General features: G+C 43.2%; 2 protein-coding genes across 3 annotated transcripts in view; both read left to right on the top strand.

Annotated features, from left to right (window-relative positions):
- The window catches only part of ZBTB2 (zinc finger and BTB domain containing 2), a 35,632-nt gene that overhangs the window by 4,170 nt on the left and 10,460 nt on the right, over positions 1 to 21,002 (top strand). Inside the window, exon 2 of one of the 2 annotated variants that reach the window (XM_073672705.1) lies at positions 15,382 to 15,568. The exons of the other annotated variant lie outside the window; for it this stretch is intronic. Within the exon in view, the coding sequence (XP_073528806.1) occupies positions 15,396 to 15,568 (173 nt within the window). The 5' untranslated portion in view covers positions 15,382 to 15,395. The remainder of the gene's footprint in view (positions 1 to 15,381; positions 15,569 to 21,002) is intronic. 2 annotated transcript variants of the gene reach the window in all.
- LOC141257764 (uncharacterized) lies at positions 3,607 to 5,320 on the top strand. The gene is made up of 2 exons (XM_073672704.1): positions 3,607 to 3,945; positions 4,064 to 5,320. The coding sequence occupies exons 1-2, from the start codon at positions 3,607 to 3,609 to the stop codon at positions 5,318 to 5,320; spliced, it is 1,596 nt and encodes a 531-aa protein (XP_073528805.1).

Here is a 21,002-nt window from a genome sequence, read left to right as displayed (position 1 = left end):
TGCAGCGTTAAAATACACAGTTGCAATAAGATTTCTAAAAATCTTATCCACTTTGTTGGAACTGTAAGGCTGTGTTTCCACGATCAGGCTATAGCAGCACTTTGGACTCAGCGTCCAAAATACTGCGATTACAGATTGTGGGCACGCAGCCGAAGACTGCATTTTTGACACAGCAAAAACATGCAGTGTCAAAAAATGCAAAAAAAAAAAGCGCATTGTGGGAACTTGGCCTTGAACAATCATCTTGATATTTTGCCATGGAATAGTATATATATATTTTTTTATAGGTGTAATACAAATTTTCAGAATGATAAACATTGGCCATATTCGGATGTTGTGAATTTTTGGTTCTGATTATTCACACAGTCCTCAGCAAAACGCAAGACCAGGTTCAGACTGCCGCATTTTACAGTCCGATTACGGGCCACAATGCCTGAAATAACTGCAGGTCTTCTTAAATAAACTAAGAGCATTATAAGACCCATGGTCAGTCCCGGCGTTGTGGTCCTTATAGCCATCTGAAAGCAGCCTAGTATGTGTGACTGGGGTTAGGAAAAGCCCAGATGGGAGGGCATACTGCAAATATTTAAACCAATTTAGTACCTTTTATGCTGCAAATTTGCAGTACATTTTGTAATGCAAAAGATGAAATTTGCTGCAGAGTCCTTATGTAAAGTGTTGGGCCCAGTTCAGATGAGTATATTTTCTATCTGTGCTGTCCCATGTTCTAAACTAATAGCGCACACACACCGACCAATGGTATGATACGATCGCCGATTGGTAAACCTTTTATGTTTATACAGGCAGACCAAAGCAAACAATGCGCACTGTACTCTCTACTAGATCCCTCTGAGCACAGAGACTGCCATAGTTCTCAGCAGCACAAGTCCTGTTTACACAAGACTGCACCGTCAAGAACTTTTATGCTGCGCAAAAAATCTTTTCACCCGATGAAGGAGCATTTTGCATGCGTGTTTACATGGCAAGATAATTGTGAAACAAGTGTTTAACGATGCTCATTAACCCCTTTCTGATGTGAGACGTATCCATACGTCCCTGTGGCCTGGGCCTTAATGACCAGGTACATATGGATACGTCTCGGCGATCGCGCCTGCACAGAGGCTGTGCGTGTGTAATTGCCACTGGGTGTCAGCTGATTCTCACAGCTGACACCCAGCTCTCAGTGCCAGGAGCAGCTTGCACTTGAATCTGAGACCCCGTGACATAATCGTTGCCATGGTGACCCATTGTCGTCATGACCCCCGGATGTCGGGGCACTAGCAAGGTAGTTAGATCATGCACTGTGCATGATCTAACTATCTTGAGTCTGCCGCACTGACCGCTATAAGGCATAGCAGTGATCCTGCACTGCTTTATAGTAGCAATCAGCCTGCAGAAAGTGAAAGTCCTATAGTGGTACTAAGTAATAAAGTGAAAAAAAAAAAAGTTGTAAAAATATTTTTTAAAAATCGCAAAATAAGAAAATATATATATATATATATATATATATATATATATATATATATATATATAATATTAGTACCCATAAATATTATGTAAAAAAAAAAAAAAACACTAAAAGTACACATATTTGGTATGCCGTGTCCGGAATGACCTGACCTATAAAACTGTCCCACTAATTAAACCCTTTAGTGAACACTGTAAAAAATAAAAAACGATACTTAATCCTTAAACTGCCGAACATAAAGTGGAATAAAACGCGATCAAAAAGATGAATGTAAATAAAAATGGTACCGCTGAAAACATCATCTTGTCAAAAAGCAAGCCACCAAACAGCTCCATCAGCCAAAAAATAAGTTATAGCTCTCAGAATAAAGCAATGCAAAAAAACATTTTTTCTATGAAATTGTTTGTGCAAAAAAGCGCCAAAACACAAAAAAGATATAAGTGTAGTATCGCTGTAAACGTACTGACCCGAAGAATAAAGCTGCCTTATCAATTTTGCCACACGCAGAACGGCATAAAAAATACCCCCAAAAAATAATTCCTAAATTGTTTTTTGTTTATTCCGCCTCACAAAAATCGGAATAGAAAGCGATCAAAAAATGTCACGTGGCCAAAAATGGTACTGATAAAAACATCAACTTGTCCCGCAAAAAACAATCCCTTACATGACTGTCAGCCAAAATATGAAAAAATTATAGCTCTCAAAATATGGCGATGCACAAAACTAGTCTTTGCAAAAAAAAGTGTTTTTTTAGTGTGTGGCAGCATCCAAACGTAAAAACCCGATATAAATCTGGTATTGCTGTAATCGCACCGACCTGAAGAATAAAGTAGTCTAATCACTTATACCACACGAGCAACAGTGTAAAAAAAATAAATAAAACCAATTCTTCACCTGCTGCTGATTTGTTCATTCTGCTTCCCAAAGATCGCAGTCAGGCTTGGCTCACATTTATCTTGTGCTCTACCCTGAGCACTTACACCAGGGTTTCTGTGTAAATCTCTGAAAAACATGATTCAGACGGAACCCACGGCGGAAGATTCCCTGTAATGAGGCCGATGGAGGCACCGTGGACGTCGTCTGACCTATGATCCCGCTGTGTCCTCTTTTTATTAGGTGTGCATAAAAGTGCCGTTGGCCCCAGTTTTGTGAACCTCTGAAAAAAAGGACAACGCTGAACAGAAGTCAGAGTGAGTCCAGAGTAACTCTGCTGCCTCATAGTGAATGAGTTCCTCAGGGGTTTCATCTGAATTACGTCACTCAGATTTCAATGGAAACCCTGATATCAGTGCTCAGCATAGAGCACAGGATAAATGAGAACATTTTACATAACATTTTGGATTACAATAAAAGCTTCGGCTCAATCCACAAAAAAAGCAAGTCCCCACTCAGGTCTGTCATCTAGCGGAAATATAGGAGTTTCCACGTTACTAGTAGCACAAAGGCTCTGGAAAAGCGAAATGGCCCTTGCCCTCCAAAAAGAAATTCAGCAAATTGTGTGCTCTCAAATACAAATGGCCACCTCCCTTTTGAGCCCCACAGTGTACCTAAACCGCAGTTAGCGTCCAAATTTTGGCATTTCTGTAGCGATGAGAGCCCGCCTAATTTACGGGTGCATGTCTCCAGAAGCAGGCGGTACCTCTCCTCCGCATCAGTTTTTTGGTTCCTGTCCCTGATGGGAGCCTCACCAGGTGGTACCCTCACGTACCTGGATTATGGACGGTGCGGCCTGGAGGCCGTGGAAGCAGCAGATGGTCCCTGTTCCCAGCCCGTCTGGCTGCTGCCCGGGTCTGCGTGTGGGGAGGAGGTGCTGTTTTCTTTTGGATGCCTCCCCGCGTGCGCCGGGGCCTGCGGCCGGGTCTGCGCCTCGCAAAGATGAACTGAGCGCGCCGGCCGGCAGGTCTTCCGGGCTGCGCACGTGGGGGTCGCGTCGCACCCTGTGACGGAGCGCGCCGGAAGTCCGGGCTGCTGACGCGCCCTATCACGGAGTGCGCCGGAAACCGGGTCTGCGCATGCGCGGGTGGGAAGCTGTCATCCCGCTGCAAGCGCGCCGGGTGCCGCTGGGCTGCGCACGCGCAGAGGCAGGTGGATCTGCGGGTAGCGCGCCAGCTGGCTAAAATTTAAAAAGAAAAAGAGAGATGAGCACGCTGCCGGAAGGGGAGGAGCCTAAAGGAGGTGGAGCCCTACTGCTTTTAAGGATGGGGAGCAATCAGGATGGCGGTGTCTGCATCCCCGCCATGATGAATGAGGAACCGCAGTCACCTGGGCAGCAGCTGTCACCGCCACAGGAAGTACAGCAGCAGCCACAGCCATCAAAGCAGCGCAAGCAGCTCAAACAAATGGAACGGGAATCTTCCCATCGACAAAGTCACAGCAGTGAGGGGCGTACGAGTTCCGGCAAGACTGGTCAGAAAAGACTTCGTCAGTCCACCTCCGCCAGATGGGAGCCCTCATGTGAACGGCAACCACCGCCTCCGGTACCCTAGTCTGAACGGCAGTGTGGTGAGTGATCTTCGTGAAAGTCTCACCTTGAATAATGTGCTCTTCTCTCTCTCTCTCTTTTCCTCCTTCTTCTCCTTTTATTTCTTGGGGCAGGAGGCGAAGAAGTGTAGTGCTAAAAATAAAAACAGGGAGTGTGCTTTATGCAAAATCGGTCTTCCCACCTCCTATGCCAAAAACCTATGCTCAGACTGTATTCAGAAAACCATTGCAGAGGAGTCCCCCAGGTTTTCTTTAGAATTAAAGGATCTAATCCAGACAGAGGTCAGAGAGTCTTTAAGAGGCTTAACCTCACTCAAAAAGAAGAAGCGAAAACTAGTTTCTTCAGAATCAGAGGAATCAGTGGAGTCCCGTTTTACGAGAGAACTGCCTTCCTCCTCTAATCACTCCTCATCGTCATCGGAGTCTTCGGATGATGATGGGGGGGGCAGACCTTGTTTTTCGGTTGATAATACTGAGAGACTAGTTAAAGCCGTCAGAGGGACTATGGGTATTACCGATACCAAAGTGCCCAGAACAGTCCAGGATGTTATGTTCGGGGGCTTAGACCAAAGGAGGAGACGCTCATTCCCGGTCAATGACAGGATTAAATCTCTGATGGAAAGGGAATGGAAGAAACCGGAGAGGAAGGGTCAGCTGCCGTCATCCTCCAAGCGGAGGTACCCCTTTGAGGATGAGGATGCGGCTAAATGGGACAAAACCCCTAAGATTGACGTGGCCATTTCAAAATCTTCAAAAAAATCCACTCTGCCCTTTGAGGATTTAGGAGCCTTAAAAGACCCGCTGGATAAAAAAGCGGAGTCCTTCCTTAAGCAAACCTGGGAGTCGTCAGTAGGGGCCCTTAAACCGGCGGTAGCAGCGACCTGCACTGCTAGATCTATGATGATCTGGCTTCAACAATTGGAAGACCAGATCAGGGGGAATGTGTCCAGGGAGAAAATTCTATCAGACCTTCCTCTTGTGCAGGGAGCGGCTGCATTCCTGGCAGATGCATCGGCAGATTCAGTTAGGCTGGCTGCCCGGTCTGCAGACCTCTCTAATGCAGCCCGTAGGGCGCTATGGCTCAAGAGCTGGCCAGGAGATGTGCAGTCAAAGTCTAAACTGTGCTCAATCCCTTGTGAGGGGGACTTCTTGTTCGGCAAAGGTCTCGATGACATCCTAGATAAAGCCGCAGACAAAAAACATGGATTTCCCACGGTGTCTGGTTCCCGATTTAACAGTTCCTTTCGGAAGAGAAAATACAGCCGCAGTAAAGCTCCCAGAGACCAAGGTAGCTGGAAAGACCGAAAGCCGTATAGCAGAGGCTTCATATTTGGGGGTCCCTCCTCCGAGAATAAGAAAGCCCCTAAGTGACAGTTCCCCCCCAGGTGGGAGGAAGATTGTCCCACTTCCTGCCTGCCTGGAAGAAAATTTCATCCAATTCTTGGATCTTAGGGATAATCAGGAGGGGGCTCACACTAGAGTTCAAGAGCAGGCCCAAGAACACTGTCAAAATATCAGCCCCCAGAGGTTTAGCGGAACAGATAGCCTTACAGCAGGAAGTTCTCTCACTGCTCATGAAAGGAGTTCTGGTGGAAACACCTGCACCCGAGCAAGGAAGAGGATTCTGTTCGACTCTCTTCCTAATGAAGAAGCCGGACGGCTCCTTCAGGACCATTGCGAACTTAAAGAGACTGAACGACTATTTAATCTACAGGCCTTTCAAGATGGAAACAATAAAATCGGCCATAAAGATGTTATTTCCGGACTGTTTTATGTGCGTCCTCGATCTGAAGGACGCCTACTACCACGTCCCGATTTTGCCAGATCAACAGTTTCTAAGAGTAGCTGTACAATTCGGCAGGCACGTAAGGCATTTTCAGTTCGCAGCTCTTCCCTTTGGCATTTCCATGGCGCCGAGAGTCTTCACAAAAATCATTCTGGAGGTCACAGCGCACTTGAGGGAAAGAGATATTTTAGTCATCCCTTATCTGGACGACTTCTTAGTAGTGGGCAGATCAAGTCAACTCTGTGCTCTAGCCCTGGCGGACGTCATGGCCAGTCTAAGACGCCTAGGTTGGCTGTTAAATCTGGAGAAGTCAAGGCTGGAACCAAAGAGGGTTCAGTCTTTCCTGGGTCTCATTCTGGACTCGGAAAACCAAACCTGTCTTCTGCCAGAGGAAAAGAAACTGAAGATCAGATCCCTAACATCTCAGGTTGTCAGCAATCCGACCATGACCCTGAGGAGTGCAATGTCTCTGTTGGGTACAATGACGTCTTGCATCCCGGCGGTTCAGTGGGCCCAGCACCATTCCAGATGTCTTCAACAGGAGATTCTGGCAGCGGACAGGCGGCTCAAAGGTCGCCTGAATGGGAAAATATCTCTTCCAGATGTTGTGATCAACTCCCTGGACTGGTGGACATCTCCGGTCAACCTATCTTTGGGGGTTCCTCGGACCTTCCAGGTGTCGGATACAATTACAACAGACGCAAGTGCGGAAGGTTGGGGAGCTCACCTAAGAGATCGTTCTGTACAAGGCCTCTGGTCGGACAGCGAGACAAGCCTCTCTTCCAACATGAAAGGGCTGTTGGCAGCCAGAAACGCGCTAAAAGAATTCAGTTCTGTTCTTCAGGGTCCTCACATCAGGATAATGTCAGACAACAGATGCCTACATCAATCATCTGGGGGGTACCAGGTCTCTCCCTCTTATGTTAATAGCGGATCAGATCTTCAGGTTTGCCGAGAGTCGGCTGGTTACGCTCTCGGCACTGCATATAAAAGGGGAAGAGAACATAAAGGCCGATTTCTTGAGTCGTCACATCTTGAAACAAGGAGAGTGGGAGTTGAATCCAGCCGTTTTTCAGCAGATTGTGGATCGGTGGGGACAGCCCCAGATAGATCTGTTTGCAAACAGACACAATCGGAAGACCGAAACCTTTTGCTCCCTGAATCCAAAAGAGGGGGCGTTTGCGGTGGACGCGCTGCAGATTCAGTGGGATTTCACTCTAGCTTATGCCTTTCCCCCTTTAGTACTGATCCCTACTATCCTGAGGAAGATCCGAGAGGAACGGGCGAGGGTTATATTGATCGCCCCGTTCTGGCCCAAGAGACCATGGTTCACTTGGATAAAGAGAATGTCCCAAGCAGATCCATGGGTTCTTCCGGACATCCCGGATCTCCTCAGGCAGGGCCCAGTCTGTCATCCCCAAAGAGCGGGCCTGCATTTGACGGCTTGGATTTTGAGAGGTCGCTATTGACGCAAAGGGGGTTTTCTCCGGATCTTGTTACTACCCTTCTAGCAAGTAGAAAGCCGATAACAACTAGAATCTATGGTAGAACCTGGGCTAAGTTCTTGTCTACCTCGGGTCAGTCTGCCAAAGGGAGGGTTCCTATTGAGGCCATACTAGAATTCCTCCAGAAGGGGTTAAACATGGGACTAGCCACCAGTACTCTTAAGGTACAGGTATCGGCTCTGGGGGCACTGTATAATTACGACTTGGCAGCAAATAGATGGATCATTAGATTTATAAAAGTCTGTCATAGATCCAGACCTATTCCTGTTCCAAGAATGCCTCCTTGGGACCTTAATTTAGTTCTGGAAGCATTAACCAAACCTCCCTTCGAGCCCTTAGAGAAGGTTTCAGAAAAAATCTTAACTTTAAAGACTGCGCTATTGGTGGCCCTGACATCAGCTCGTAGAGTCAGTGACTTACACGCACTATCCGTTAACCATCCATTCACTCAAGTATGTATGGATAGAGTAATCTTAAGACCAGACCCGGCCTATCTTCCAAAGGTAGCCTCCAAGTTCCATAGGACGCAAGTAATCACTCTCCCTTCCTTCTATCCTAATCCTAGGGATTCTGAGGAATATAAGCTTCACACCTTAGATGTTAGGAGGGTGTTAGTCCAGTATTTGGAAGTGACAAAAGCCTGGAGAAAGAGTGACGCTTTATTTATATCCTTTCAGGGGGCTAGGAAAGGACTTAAGGTTACAAGGGGGACCATAGCTAGATGGGTCAGGGATACTATTACCTTAGCCTACTCTTCTAGCAATCTGCCGGTTCCTGAGAACCTGAAGGCCCATTCCACCAGAGCGGTAGCTGCTTCCTGGGCTGAGAAGGCTTATGTGCCCATCGACATTATATGTAAGGCGGCAACTTGGTCATCCCCTGCTACATTTTACAAACATTACCGTCTTGACCTTTCCTCTTCTACTGATCTGTCCTTTGGTAGAAGGGTGTTGCAAGCGGTGATCCCTCCCTCTGGTATTTGATCTCTATAAATCTCTCAGGTGGTGCTGTCATGGGAGAAGGGGAAAAGATCCTAGTTACTTACCGGTAACGGGATTTTACAGAGCCCATGACAGCACCCTATTAATTCCCTCCCCTTTATCACTGTGGTGTGCACTTTTTTTAAGGTGTTTAGTACATATGTTGAGGTGGTGGTTATGTATTAACCTGTCTTCGGAGGCCCTCTCATGCTCTGAAACAAAAACTGATGCGGAGGAGAGGTACCGCCTTTTTATTCAGTAGGTTCCTGTCCTTGGTGGGCGGATACCCTCTCTCTCAGGTGGTGCTGTCATGGGCTCTGTAAAATCCCGTTACCGGTAAGTAACTAGGATCTTTTGGTGGTAAAAATTTAAATTTATTTTTTCTTCACTGCCCAATGGTATAAAATACTGTGACACACGTGGTGTCAATATGCTCACTGCACCCCTAGATTAATTCATTGAGAGGTGTAGTTTGTAAAATGGGGTCTCTTATGAGGGTCTCTTCTGGTACCTTAGGGGCTCTGCCAATGTGACATGGCACCCTCAAACCAGTCCAGCAAAATCTGAACTCCAATATGGTGCTTCTTCCTTCTGAGCTTTGCACTGTGCATCAAAAGTAGTTTTCGACCACATATGGGGTATCTGCATACATAGGAAAAAATTGCAAAACAAATTTTTGGGTCCATTTTCTCCTGCTATCTTTGTGAAAATGAGAACATTTGGGGCTAAACATTTTTGTGGGATAAATATATTTTTTTTCATTTTTACAGATCCACTTTCTAAAATTCTGTGAAACACCTGTGGGTTCAAGATGCTCCCCACACATCTAAATAAATTCTTTGAGGGGTCTTGTTTTTAAAATGGGGTCACTTTGTGCCTAAACAGTGGAAAACCCCCACATCAGGGGCTCTCCAAAGGCGATATGACAACCACAGACCATTCCATCGAAATCTGCGTTCCAAAATGTCACTCCTTCCTTTCTGAGCTATGCCGTGTGGCCAAACAATAGTTTTCTCCTACATATGGGGTATCTGTGTGCTCAACAAATTTTGGGGTCCATTTTCTCCTGCTACCCCTTTGGAAATAAAATATTTGGGTCCAGAAATGTATTTATTTTTTTTTAACCCTTATAACTTCCTAACATAAATAAAATTTTGGTTCCAAAATTGTTCTGATGTAAAGTAGACATGTGGGAAATATTATTTATTAACTATGTTGTGTGACATATCTCTCTGATTTAAGGGCATAAAATTTAAAAGTTTGAAAATTGCAAAATTTTCACCAAATTTCCAATTTTTTTTTTTCCAGAAATAAACGCCAGCCATATCAAATAAATGTTACCAATATCATGAAGTACAATATTTCACGAAAAAACAATCTCCAAATCAGTGGGATCCGTTGACGCGTTCCAGAGTAATTACCTCATAAAGTGACACTGGTCAGAATTGTAAAAAATTGGCCTGGTCATTAACGTGCAAACCACCATCGGGGGTAAAGGGGTTAAGGGTTACCTTGCAGTGTAATTGTTAAGTGAATGTCCAGAATCGTTCAGATAAGCATTTTTTGTTTGTTTTTTATACAGACAATGTGATTTAAAAAAAAAAAAATTGAAGAAATGCAGCATACGCTAGTCTCTTTAATTTTTCAAATAAGACTCTCCCACCGATAGAACTCAGTAAGTGCTTAAGGAAAAACCGATACTATACTGACACCATCCGCGTGGCATTTGTTTTAACGGATCCATTGCAAAGATTACCATTTTTCTGTAAACGTGGATGTAAAAAATTGGATGACATACAGATCTCTTCAAGCACCACAGAACGGGAAAAAAAAATATTTTCCTGTATGAAAAACTACGGGGTCGGCTGATTAAGTTGTTCATGCCAGAAATCTGTCGTAAACACCACAATAAAGATCAGTTTGGCAGTTGCGCAAAAATATTGCAGTCTTTGTCATTTACACTGTCCTGACCAACTACAGCAATATGGGCGTAATATGGACATGGCGTGGCCACACGTTCAGTTCATAATGTACACCAGTGGCACAAGCGGGTTATCAGATGCACCTGATTCATTAAACGCTGCTTAATAAATCAGGTCCGTGTACTCCAGGGAGACCTTCATTAAGACTGGCGCGCACTACGCCAGTCTTAATGAATGTTCACACGCTCGTATGAACCTGGCTTTAATCTGCTCCTCATCCAGTTGATAGCTGTCTGTAAGGGGCTTGCCCAATTTAGCAAACTTGATTATTAAAAAAGACGATGGGCCCAATTCATCAAGACCGGTGTTGTTCACGCCAGTCTTGATGAAGGGCATTGCTGGAGTCGCACTCTTGATTCATGAAGAGGCGCACGCCTCTCCAGGATGATGAACGTCGGACGAGTGGCATACACCTCTGCCTGCGCTTCGCTACAAATCCTATTCCATCACCCGCTGGTGTAAGATTTGTGGCATAGTGAACACCGCCGCTCGTCATGAACTTGTCGAGTGGAGGTCACCACGTCCTTGTTCTGCCGCAGCTCGGCACTTTTCGGCACAGCCGGGAGAAACAGATGTGAAGACGCCAACAGTCACAAAATTTACGCAAAACTCACCTGAATTTTGCTACTTAAAACTTTTATTCCAATATTTTTACATGAAAGCTTTGAATTAGGCCAAATGTGGCCCCTATTCATCATTTGCATATTATAAAGTCACTTTCTTTTTTTTTTGTTTTGCAGTATTACTTGTTGTTTTTGTGCCAAATTTATGAAAGTGGTGAACGTGGCGCAAAGTAAAAAAAGCAGGCTCTCTTCCTGTGTTGAACTGTGTTTTGCGACTTTTGGTGTTTAAAATTTTGCTCAAATTTTGGCACACTCAAAAATACACTGTGGGTGCTAAAAGTCTCAATTGATGAATCAGGTTAAAACCTCTGGAATTGCTGCTCACAAAACATAAAAAAACAAACACATAAAATAGACTTAAAAAAAGCGCAAATACAATAATGAATTGGGTGGAAACAAAAAAAGGCGCAAAACTAGACAAAAAAACAAGGGACAAAGGCAATGGTGAATTGGGGCTCTAATGTATTAATCTTTAGTATTTCTTAGCCATTTTCAGTTAGTGATTTTCCAGTGTTCGTGGACCTACATGAAGTAAATCTCTGAAGTTCCTGCACCCTAGCTGTAGAAGTCAGTCTGAACTGCTCTGACCACCCGCTCTGTAGTTAGGTTCTGTCCTGTCATTTTCCTTTGGTCAGAATTTTGAGGAAAATTGCTTTAGTGAAACGTTGCTGGAGGACTGAATCTAGTAAAGAATTCTAAGAATGTCTTATTGCCCATAATTATATCCATGAAAGATCTGTAGACGTCAGTATATTCAGCAAAACAATTTTTCTTTTTTTTGCAATATGCCCTTAGCTTTGGAAGTGTGCTAAAATTAATAATGCTTTGTTCACTGTGGTTGATCAGTTCCCTGTTTCGCGTTCTATTTTATTCCCTGTTCGAAAACATGTAGTGTGATCTCTGTACTCTATTAAGCGGTAACATCGCTGTAGTTTTTATTTTGATAAATACGGTACCTTTGATTAATGATATATTTATATAATTAAAATTTCACGTGTCTAAATTCCTCTGAGCTTTTAAAGGTTATGTCCACGACTAGACCACCGTTGCTTAATTATTTCAGGATCCCAGATAACATATAAACAGTGAATACTCACCACCTGCAGCGATGCTATTCCAGCAATGTCTACTAGACATTCATTCCCAGCTTAATCATTTGAAAAACCGATAAAAATAAAAACATTGCGTACTCTGGAATGGCGCCTCTATTCCCGGAGTGGCATAACATTGTCACGGGCAAGCCACAACCTCGTCAGCTCGTTCCTAATTCATTAGCGTGGACGTCTGCTATGACAGAATATTGATGAGCGGCCACTTATTGGGCGCGGCCGGCCCGTGACACAACAATGTAACGTCACTCTCCAGGAACGATGACGTCGCTGGAACAGGGCTGCAGGAGGTGAGTACACCCTGTGTTTGCATCCTATGGAATCCTGAATGGAGTAATTTGGGGTTGTCAGTAGTAGACAACCACTTTACTAAATCAACCAATATTAATAACTGTTATTTTCTCTTTTTCTGTTATAGTCCACCCAAACCTAGCTATGACTACATCTCTGCTAAAAATCACATTCCTCTTACTTTCTATCAAAAAGTATTTTTTTTCTACATTTTCCCCTAGGGTGAGTAACAAAATTCTCACCTTCTGTGTCAGCTTGTCATAGATAATGCATGAAGGGGCTACTGATGCAATCCAAACCCTTTTGTATAAACATATACAGTAGATTATACATAGGATTTCATTCATGACAAAATCACATGGCTAGTCTTGTACTTGGTGGGATTTGAACCCAGGACCCCAGTGTTGCAATGCTGCAGTGCCATCCACTGAGCCACCGTGATCTCCATCGCCTTCTGACCGGTGAGGTTAAATAGCTTCTGAGGTTGACGAATGGAGCTATGTAGGAGTTTCCTGTACAGAGGGCGGCCAGGGGCTCCACTGTGGAGGGAAAATCTGTTGGACCCCCCCACAGATTAGACACCAATAACATATATCATTCAAGGTTTAAAATGGAAAACCTATTTAAAACAAATCTGTTGCCACTTCTGTCAAATACATTGTAGTAAATACTTGTCTTTTCAATTAAAGAACAATTCTGGAGCATCTCTCTCATAACTCCTGCAAAGCGGCTTTGTGCGGTGATTCTTGGGTTCACAGGTGCATTATTCCCATTATTGGGAAGGAATATGGAAACAACCATGCTAGCACCACACGGACCCCGTTGACTATACAGGGGTCTGTCTGGTTTCGGTCATGGCGTGCGCCATTTTAACAGATAAAATAGCACAGCACACTGCTTTGATCTGTTCAGTATTTTTTGTCTGGATTTGCGGTAGACACAATGTAGATATGAACAGCACCTTCAGCTGCGGTCACACATCTGTGTACACATCCATGTGCTGTTTCATTGATCTACACACATCAGTTTTAAAACCGCTCTGTACGATCCATCAAACTCAGAGCATCCGGAAGCAAAAGAGACGGCATGCTGTCCATTTCAGAGCTCCATCCAAGTTTCATCCATTATCAACAGATCTTTTGTTAAGATAAATAACCGTTCATACTGTCTACCTGCTTCAGATATAAAATGGATGAGAAAAAAACATGCCAAATGAATGGACTTGTGAGAAAAAGATGTTGTGTTTTACACACTTAGAAAATGCACGTGTAAGGCCATGTTCCCATGTGCAAATAGGCTGCTTCCCCCACTAGGCTTTTTTTTTTCTCTGAAGGGTCTGCACCAAAATATCATGAATGGTAATCTGGTCTGATTATTGCATCTTTGCTTCAATTTTTTTGTGTGTCTTTGTTTATTCTTAGTGCAAATTTGGTCTTGTTTTATTCTTATTTTTGTTGCAAATTTGCACCGTTTATTTTTGTGTGTGCAGAAACTCTAGGATTCTACAATTAAAAAAGAAACTTTTTTTACATGACTTTATTCAAGCTGCTCCCCATAGAAACCTTTGGGAAAAATTGTACAAAAAAGACCCCAGCTCTTTAGCAGTGAACATGTGTTTTCATGAAATCGTATCCATTTTGCTGGAACTGACAATCCCTTCTCAATCACTATGTTCCCCCTTATAAAATAGTAGCTGCTATAATCGCCTCCGATGTGGGCGCCATTCCAACAATGTCGGAACTCCCTCTCCTGGGACTCAGAGCACATGCCATGTGAGCCCTGCAGGCAATCAGCTTCTGCTTCACTCACTCCTCGTTTTGACAAATCCGACATCTTGAGAAAGCCTCTGCTTTTTCACTTTTTTTCGGATGTCTGATTTGTCCAAAGGAGGGGAGAGTAAAGGAGGGGAGAGTGAAGCAGCCGCTGATTGGCTGCAGGGCTCATGTGACATTGTTATGTCACAGCCAGCGCCACCCCGCTGGAACATTGCTTGCACCGGAGGTGTATCTGTTATTATTTTATAATGGAGGAGCATAGTGACTAGTGGACAACTTTAAATGCAGTGGGAAAAAAATGCAGTGTTTATTAGCATGGGAACAAGGACTGAATTTAGCCTAATTCTTGCAGAATATTTATGGAGAATGGTAACACCTTGCTGTCAGGAGTGTGTGGTGTGCCCTTGGGCCTTGTACACGCTGCTTATGCAATGCATCCAGAGATTATTTTCAAATTGGCTCGGTGTTTTGCTTTTTTTCCCACGGTGTAGTTGATGAAGTTCTTACCCCTGTCTGAAAAGATGGACACAATCAGAAAAAAGCACAAACTGAATCAATTTGAGTCTATGGTTTCCATAAAGGGAGAGGAGGCTGGTTAAGGGGCGAGACTCTCTTCAAGAAGAGTGTGAACGGGACCTTAAGCAGTCTGCTAACATTGATTGGACAGTGTAAGTCATATATGTCAAACCCTGGCCAAATCTGACCCGCAGGGTGATTGTATTTGGCCCACGACACCAGACCCACCACCCATATGTGGGGCCCATTATTCTGTATGGAGGACTATGTGGGGGCCATTATGCTGTATGGAGGGCTATGTGGGGCCCATTATTTTGTATGGAGGGCTATGTGGGGCCCATTATTTTGTATGGAGGGCTATGTGGGGCCCATTATTTTGTATGGAGGGCTATGTGGGGCCCATTATTTTGTATGGAGGGCTATGTGGGGCCCATTATTTTGTATGGAGGGCTATGTGGGGCCCATTATTTTGTATGGAGGGCTATGTGGGGCCCATTATGCTGTCTGGAGGACTATGTGGGGCCCATTATGCTGTCTGGAGGACTATGTGGGGCCCATTATACTGTATACTGGTTTGCCCACTGCTTTGTCCAAGTTTTTCATTTTTGCTCTGTGTGTTTGAGTTTGACATCCCTGGTATAAGGGTATGGTAATACATAGGGGAAGAACAATGTATAGGGAAATAACAGGGGTTCTAAGAAAGCAAAGCAATGCTTCTGAATATATTAACTATAATAGACATGTCAGGAGAACTGATAAGGCTCTAATAATTTTATTTGGGATATTAAGGTTTATCTTTTTTTTTTTTTCTTTGTTTTTCTGCAAAGTGATCTTGAATGTTTATTTATTTATTTTTTTTCTGCAGACTCCATTGAGAAGATGGATTTGGCCAACCACGGACTTATACTTCTGCAGCAGTTAAATGCCCAGAGGGAATTTGGGTTCTTGTGTGACTGCACCGTTGCCATTGGTGATGTCTACTTTAAGGCTCACAAATCAGTTCTTGCTTCTTTTTCCAACTATTTCAAGATGCTCTTTGTACACCAGACAAGGTAAATGTCCTGTGATATATTTAGAAAGTCTGTAATCCATCACCCTGTGAAGAAAGGTGTTTGCAGCCAATGAAAACACAAAAGTAATTGTCTCAGCAAATTAAAATAATTAACAAAAAACACCTGCAAAGGCTTCCTAAGCATTTAAAAAGGTCCCTTGGTCTGTTTCAGTAGGCTCCATAATCATGGGGAAGACTGCTGACTTGACAGATGTCCAGGAAGCAGTCATTGACACACTCCACAAGGTCCCAGAGTTCCAATTTTCATTTGGAAATCAAGGTCCCAGAGTCTGGAGGAAGAGTGGAGAGACACACAATCCAAGCTGCTTGAGGTCTAGTGTGAAGTTTCCACAATCGGTGATGGTTTGGGGAGCCGTATCATCTGCTGGTGTAGGTCCACTGTGTTTTATCAAGACCAAAGTCAGCGCAGCCGTCTACCAGGAAATTTTAGAGGACTTCATGCTTCCCTCTGCTGACAAGCTTTTTGGAGATGGAAATTTCATTCACTAGCAGGACTTGGCACATGTCCACACTGCCAAAAGTACCAATACCTAGTTTAACCCCTTTACAACCCAAGGTGGTTTGCACGTTAATGACCAGGCCAATTTTTACAATTCTGACCACTGTCACTTTATGAGGTAATTACTCTGGAAGGCTTCAACTGATCCCCCTGATTCTGATATTGTTTTTTTGTGACATATTGTACTTCATGATTGTGGTAAAATTTCTTCGATATCACTTGCGTTTATTTGTGAAAAAAAACAAAACGGAAATTTGGCGAAAATTTAGCAGTTTTCAAAATTTGAATTTTTATGCCCTTAAATCAGAGAGCTATGTCACACAAAATAGTTAATAAATAACATTTCCCACATGTCTACTTTACATCAGCACAATTTTGGAACCAAAATTTTTATTTATTGGGTAGCTATAAGGGTTAAAAGTTGACCAGCAATTTCTCATTTTTCCAACAAAATTTACAAAACAATTTTTTTAGGGACCACATCATATTTGAAGTCACTTTGAGAGGTCTTTATGACAGAAAATACCCAGAAGTGACACCATTCTAAAAACTGCACCCCTCAAGGTGCTCAAAACCACATTCAAGAACTTTATTAACCATTCAGGTGCTTCACAGGAATATTTGGAATGTGGAAGAAAAAAATGAACATTTAACTTTTACACAAAAATGTTACTTTAGACTCAATTTTTTTTATTTTCGCAGGGGTAACAGAAAAAAAATTGTTGTGCAATTTCCCCTGGGCACGCAGATACCCCATATGTGGGGAAAAAACACTGTTTGGGCGCACGGCAGGGTTCGGAAGGGAAGGAGCGCCATTTGACTTTTTGAATGTAAAATTTGCTTGAATAATTAGCGGATGTGCCCCTGATGTGCCTAAACAGTGGAAACCCCCCCCCCCCCCCCACAAGTGACACCATTTTGGAAACTAGACCCCACAGGGAACTTATCTAGATGTGTGGTGAGCACCCTGAACCCCCAAGTGCTTTACAGAAGTTTATAACATGGAGCCGTGAAAATAAAAAAATCTAACTTTTTCCACAAAAATTATGTTTTAGCCCCAATTTTTTTATTTTCACAAGGGTAAAAGGAGAAAATGGATCCCAAAAACTTTTGTGCAATTTCTCCTGAGTACACCAGTACCCCATATGTGGGGAAAATAGTGTTTGGGCACACAGCAGAGTTCAGAAGGGAAGGAGCACTGTGTGACTTTTTGAACGCAAAATCGGCTGGAATCGAGAGCATACGCCATGTCGCGTTTGGAGAGCCCCTGATGTGCCTAAATAGTGGAAACCCCCCACAAGTGACCCCATTTTGGAAACTACACCCCTCAAGGATTTTATCAAGGGGTATAGTGAACATTTTGAACTCAGAGGTACAACACAGAATTTGATAACATTAGGTCATCATATTGAATAAGTTGTCATTAGTCTTGAGTGCAAGTGCTCGCTACTTGAGTTTGCATCGGGTACTCGGGTATGCACCATGTATCAAGGGTACTCGAGTGACATGCTCGAGTCCCCGCCCGCATGTTTCACGGTTATTAGACACCCAAAAAAAAAACATGCGGGGATCGCTCGTGCATGGCAGGCAATCCCCACGAGGTTTTTTTTTGGCCACGAAGCATATGGGGCGGAGACTTGAGCATGTCACTCGAGCACTCACGATACTCGATGCATACCCAAGCACTCGATGCAAACTCAAATAACAAGCACTTGCGCTCAACACTAGTTGCCATATCGTCATCTTTTTTTTTTTTTTTTTTTTTTTTTTTTTTTTTTTTTTACTTTTGAAAGAAAAAAAACAATCCTAAAACCAACCCCAGCCCTAGCGTTTATTTTTTTACGCCGTTCCTAGTGCGGTATAAGTGATTAGATGACTTTATTTTTTTGGTCGGTGCGACTACAGAGATACCAGAATCATATCGGGTTTTTATGATTGACAGCTGTCACACACTAAAAGACACATTTTTTTGTAAAATCTAGTTTTTGCATCGCCATATTTTGAGAGCTATAATTTTCCATATTTTGTACGACAGAGTTATGTGACATCTTGTTTTTTGCAGGATGAGTTGACATTTTTATTGGTGCCATTTTCAGGCACGTGACATTTTTTGATCGCTTTCTATTCCGATTTTTGGGAGGCAGAATAAACAAAAACCAACAATTCAGGAATTGTGTTTTTTTTTGCATTTTTTTTATTCTGTTCCGCGTGTGGTAAAATTGATAAGGTAGCTTTATTCTTCGGGTCAGTTTTTTTATACCGGTACCACATTTATATAGTTTTTCTATGTTTTGGCTCTTTTACACAATAAAAGCTATTTTATAGAAAAAAATATTTTTTTGCATCGCTTTATTCTCAGAGCTATAACTTTTTGATTTTTCGGACGATGGAGCTGTATGGCGGCTTGTTTTTTGCGGGGCAAGATGACGTTTTCAGGCGTACCATTTTTATTTATATTCGTCTTTTTGATCGCGTGTTATTCCATTTTTTGTTTGGCGGTATAATGATAAAGCATTGTTTTTTTGCTTCTTTTTTTATTTATTTTTCTTTACCGTGTTCACTGAAGGGGTTAACTAGTGGGACAATTTTATAGGTGAGGTCATTCCGGACGCGGCAATACCAAATATGTGTACTTTTATTGTTTGTTTTGTTTTTTTTTCATAATAATATTTTTATTTTTGGTGGATTTTTTTTTATATATTTTTTTATTTTATTTATTTTTTTTTTTTCACTTTCTGACAGTTTTTTTTATATTTATACTTTGTCCCACTATGGGATTTTCACTTTTTTTATTCTGATCGCCTGCATAGCACAGGAATGGAGCACCATCCCTGTGCCATGCAGGCTGTCAGCGCTGCACAGTGAGAAGATTGTTTGGTCATGCACTGAGCATGACTAAAAAATCTTCCTGCTGTCTGGTGACCCGGATGTTGTCCTGACGACATCGGGTCATCATGGCAACATCCGGGAAGCTGCAGCAGACAGCGCTGGAGGCCAGAAGAGGAGGTGAGTATTGTGATCACCTCCCCTTAGCCACCGCAATGCTGCGATCGACTTCGATCGCAGCATTGCAGGGGTTAATGTGCCGGGAGCGGTGCGAGACCGCTCCCTGCACATAGTACCGGGTGTCAGCTGTGACAATCAGCTGACACCCGGCGGCGATTGCGCCCGCACAGCCTGTGTGCGCGCTCGATCGCCATGACGTATTAATACGGGTCAGGCTCTTAAAGCCCAGGGCACAGACGCGTATTAATACGTCATGGGCTTTAAAGGGGTTAAAAACAACAGTATCACTGTGCTTGATTGGCCAGCAAACTCGCCTGACCTTAACCTCATAGAGAATCTATGGGGTATTGTCAAGAGGAAGATGAGACACCAGACCCAACAATGCAGACCAGCTAAAGGCTGCTATCAGAGCAACCTGGGCTTCCATAACACCTCAGCAGTGCCACAGGCTGATCGCCTCCATGCCATGCAGCATTGATGCAGAAGGAGCTCCGACCAAGTATTGAGTGCATTTACTGAACATACATTTCGGATTTTAAAAACATTTTTCAAGCTGTTATAAAGTATTCTAATTTACTGAGATAATGACTTTTGTGTTTTCATTGGCTGTAAGCCATAATCCTCAACATTAACAGAAATAAACACTTGAAATAGATCACTCTGTTTGTAATGACTCTATATAACATATGAGCTTCACTTTTTGTATTGAAGAACTGAAATTAAGTTTTTGATGATATTCTAATTGTGTGTAAAATAGCCGTGCGGCCGCCACACTGAAGGATCGGTTACCGAAATGCAATGAACTTTATTCCTCCTAACATCCAGTAATAGAGGGGCGGCTCCAGTAGCCTCTCAGTACGTAGTGAGCGATGACTGTAATCAGTGCAGAGACGCTTTTACAGCTGCGGCTCATTTATGTACTGATTGGTGACCTAGGCCGTGCCTCTGACTGAAAGCTGCCAGGAGAAATAAAAGTTAATTTCTTCTCGGTGGCCGGGACAGCTTTAGAAAGCTATTACCGTATTTTTCGGACTATAAGACGCACCTAGGTTTTAGAGGAGGAAAATAGAAAAAAAAATTAAGCAAAAAATGTGATCACGATGCACTGTTAAGGGGGAGCTCGGCTGCTGCTGACACAGATAATATCCCCCATCCTGGTAGATATGCCGGAACTGTGTGCGTGGGAAGCAGTGACTTCATGCTACTTAATAGCCAGCACACAGCGTAGCCATGGGCGTGGAGAGGGGGTGAATATTTATGCCCTTTAATAGCAGGCACATGCTATCGCCTGGCAGCAGCAGGAGCCGCTCTGCTGATACACTATGTGCTGCTATTAAGGAGCATGAATATTCACTGCTCCTCACGCCCATGGGTGTGGGGAGCCGTGAGTATTCATTTTCATTAGCAGCGGGGACCGTGTAGGCAGCAGCGGGCGGCTGCTGCCTCCTGTGCCCCGCTTCTCTGCCGCAACCGCTCAGCTCAGCACAGTGTGTGGTTTGCACCTTAATGACCAGTCCAATTTTTACAATTCTGACCACTGTCACTTTTTGAGGTAATTACTTTGGAACGATTCAACGGATCCCACTGATTCTGAGACTGTTTTTTCGTGACATATTGTACTTCATGATGGTGATAAAATTTATTCGACATCACTTGCGTTCATTTGTGAAAAAAACGGAAATTTGGCAAAAATTATGAAAATTTTGCAATTTTCAAACTTTGATTTTCCATGCCCTTAAATCAGAGAGATATGTCACACAAAATACTTAATAAATAACATTTCCCACATGTCTACTTTACATGAGCACAATTTTGAAACCAAAATTTTTTTTTGTTAGGGAGCTATAAGGGTTAAAATTTGACCAGCAATTTCTCATTTTTATAACAAAATTTACAAAACCATTTTTTT

Source organism: Phyllobates terribilis, unplaced genomic scaffold, assembly GCF_046119375.1.
Source record: "Phyllobates terribilis strain yellow unplaced genomic scaffold, ASM4611937v1 Scaffold_3__8_contigs__length_932513732, whole genome shotgun sequence".
NCBI lineage: Eukaryota > Metazoa > Chordata > Amphibia > Anura > Dendrobatidae > Phyllobates > Phyllobates terribilis.
This window is presented reverse-complemented; position numbering and strand designations above follow the sequence as displayed.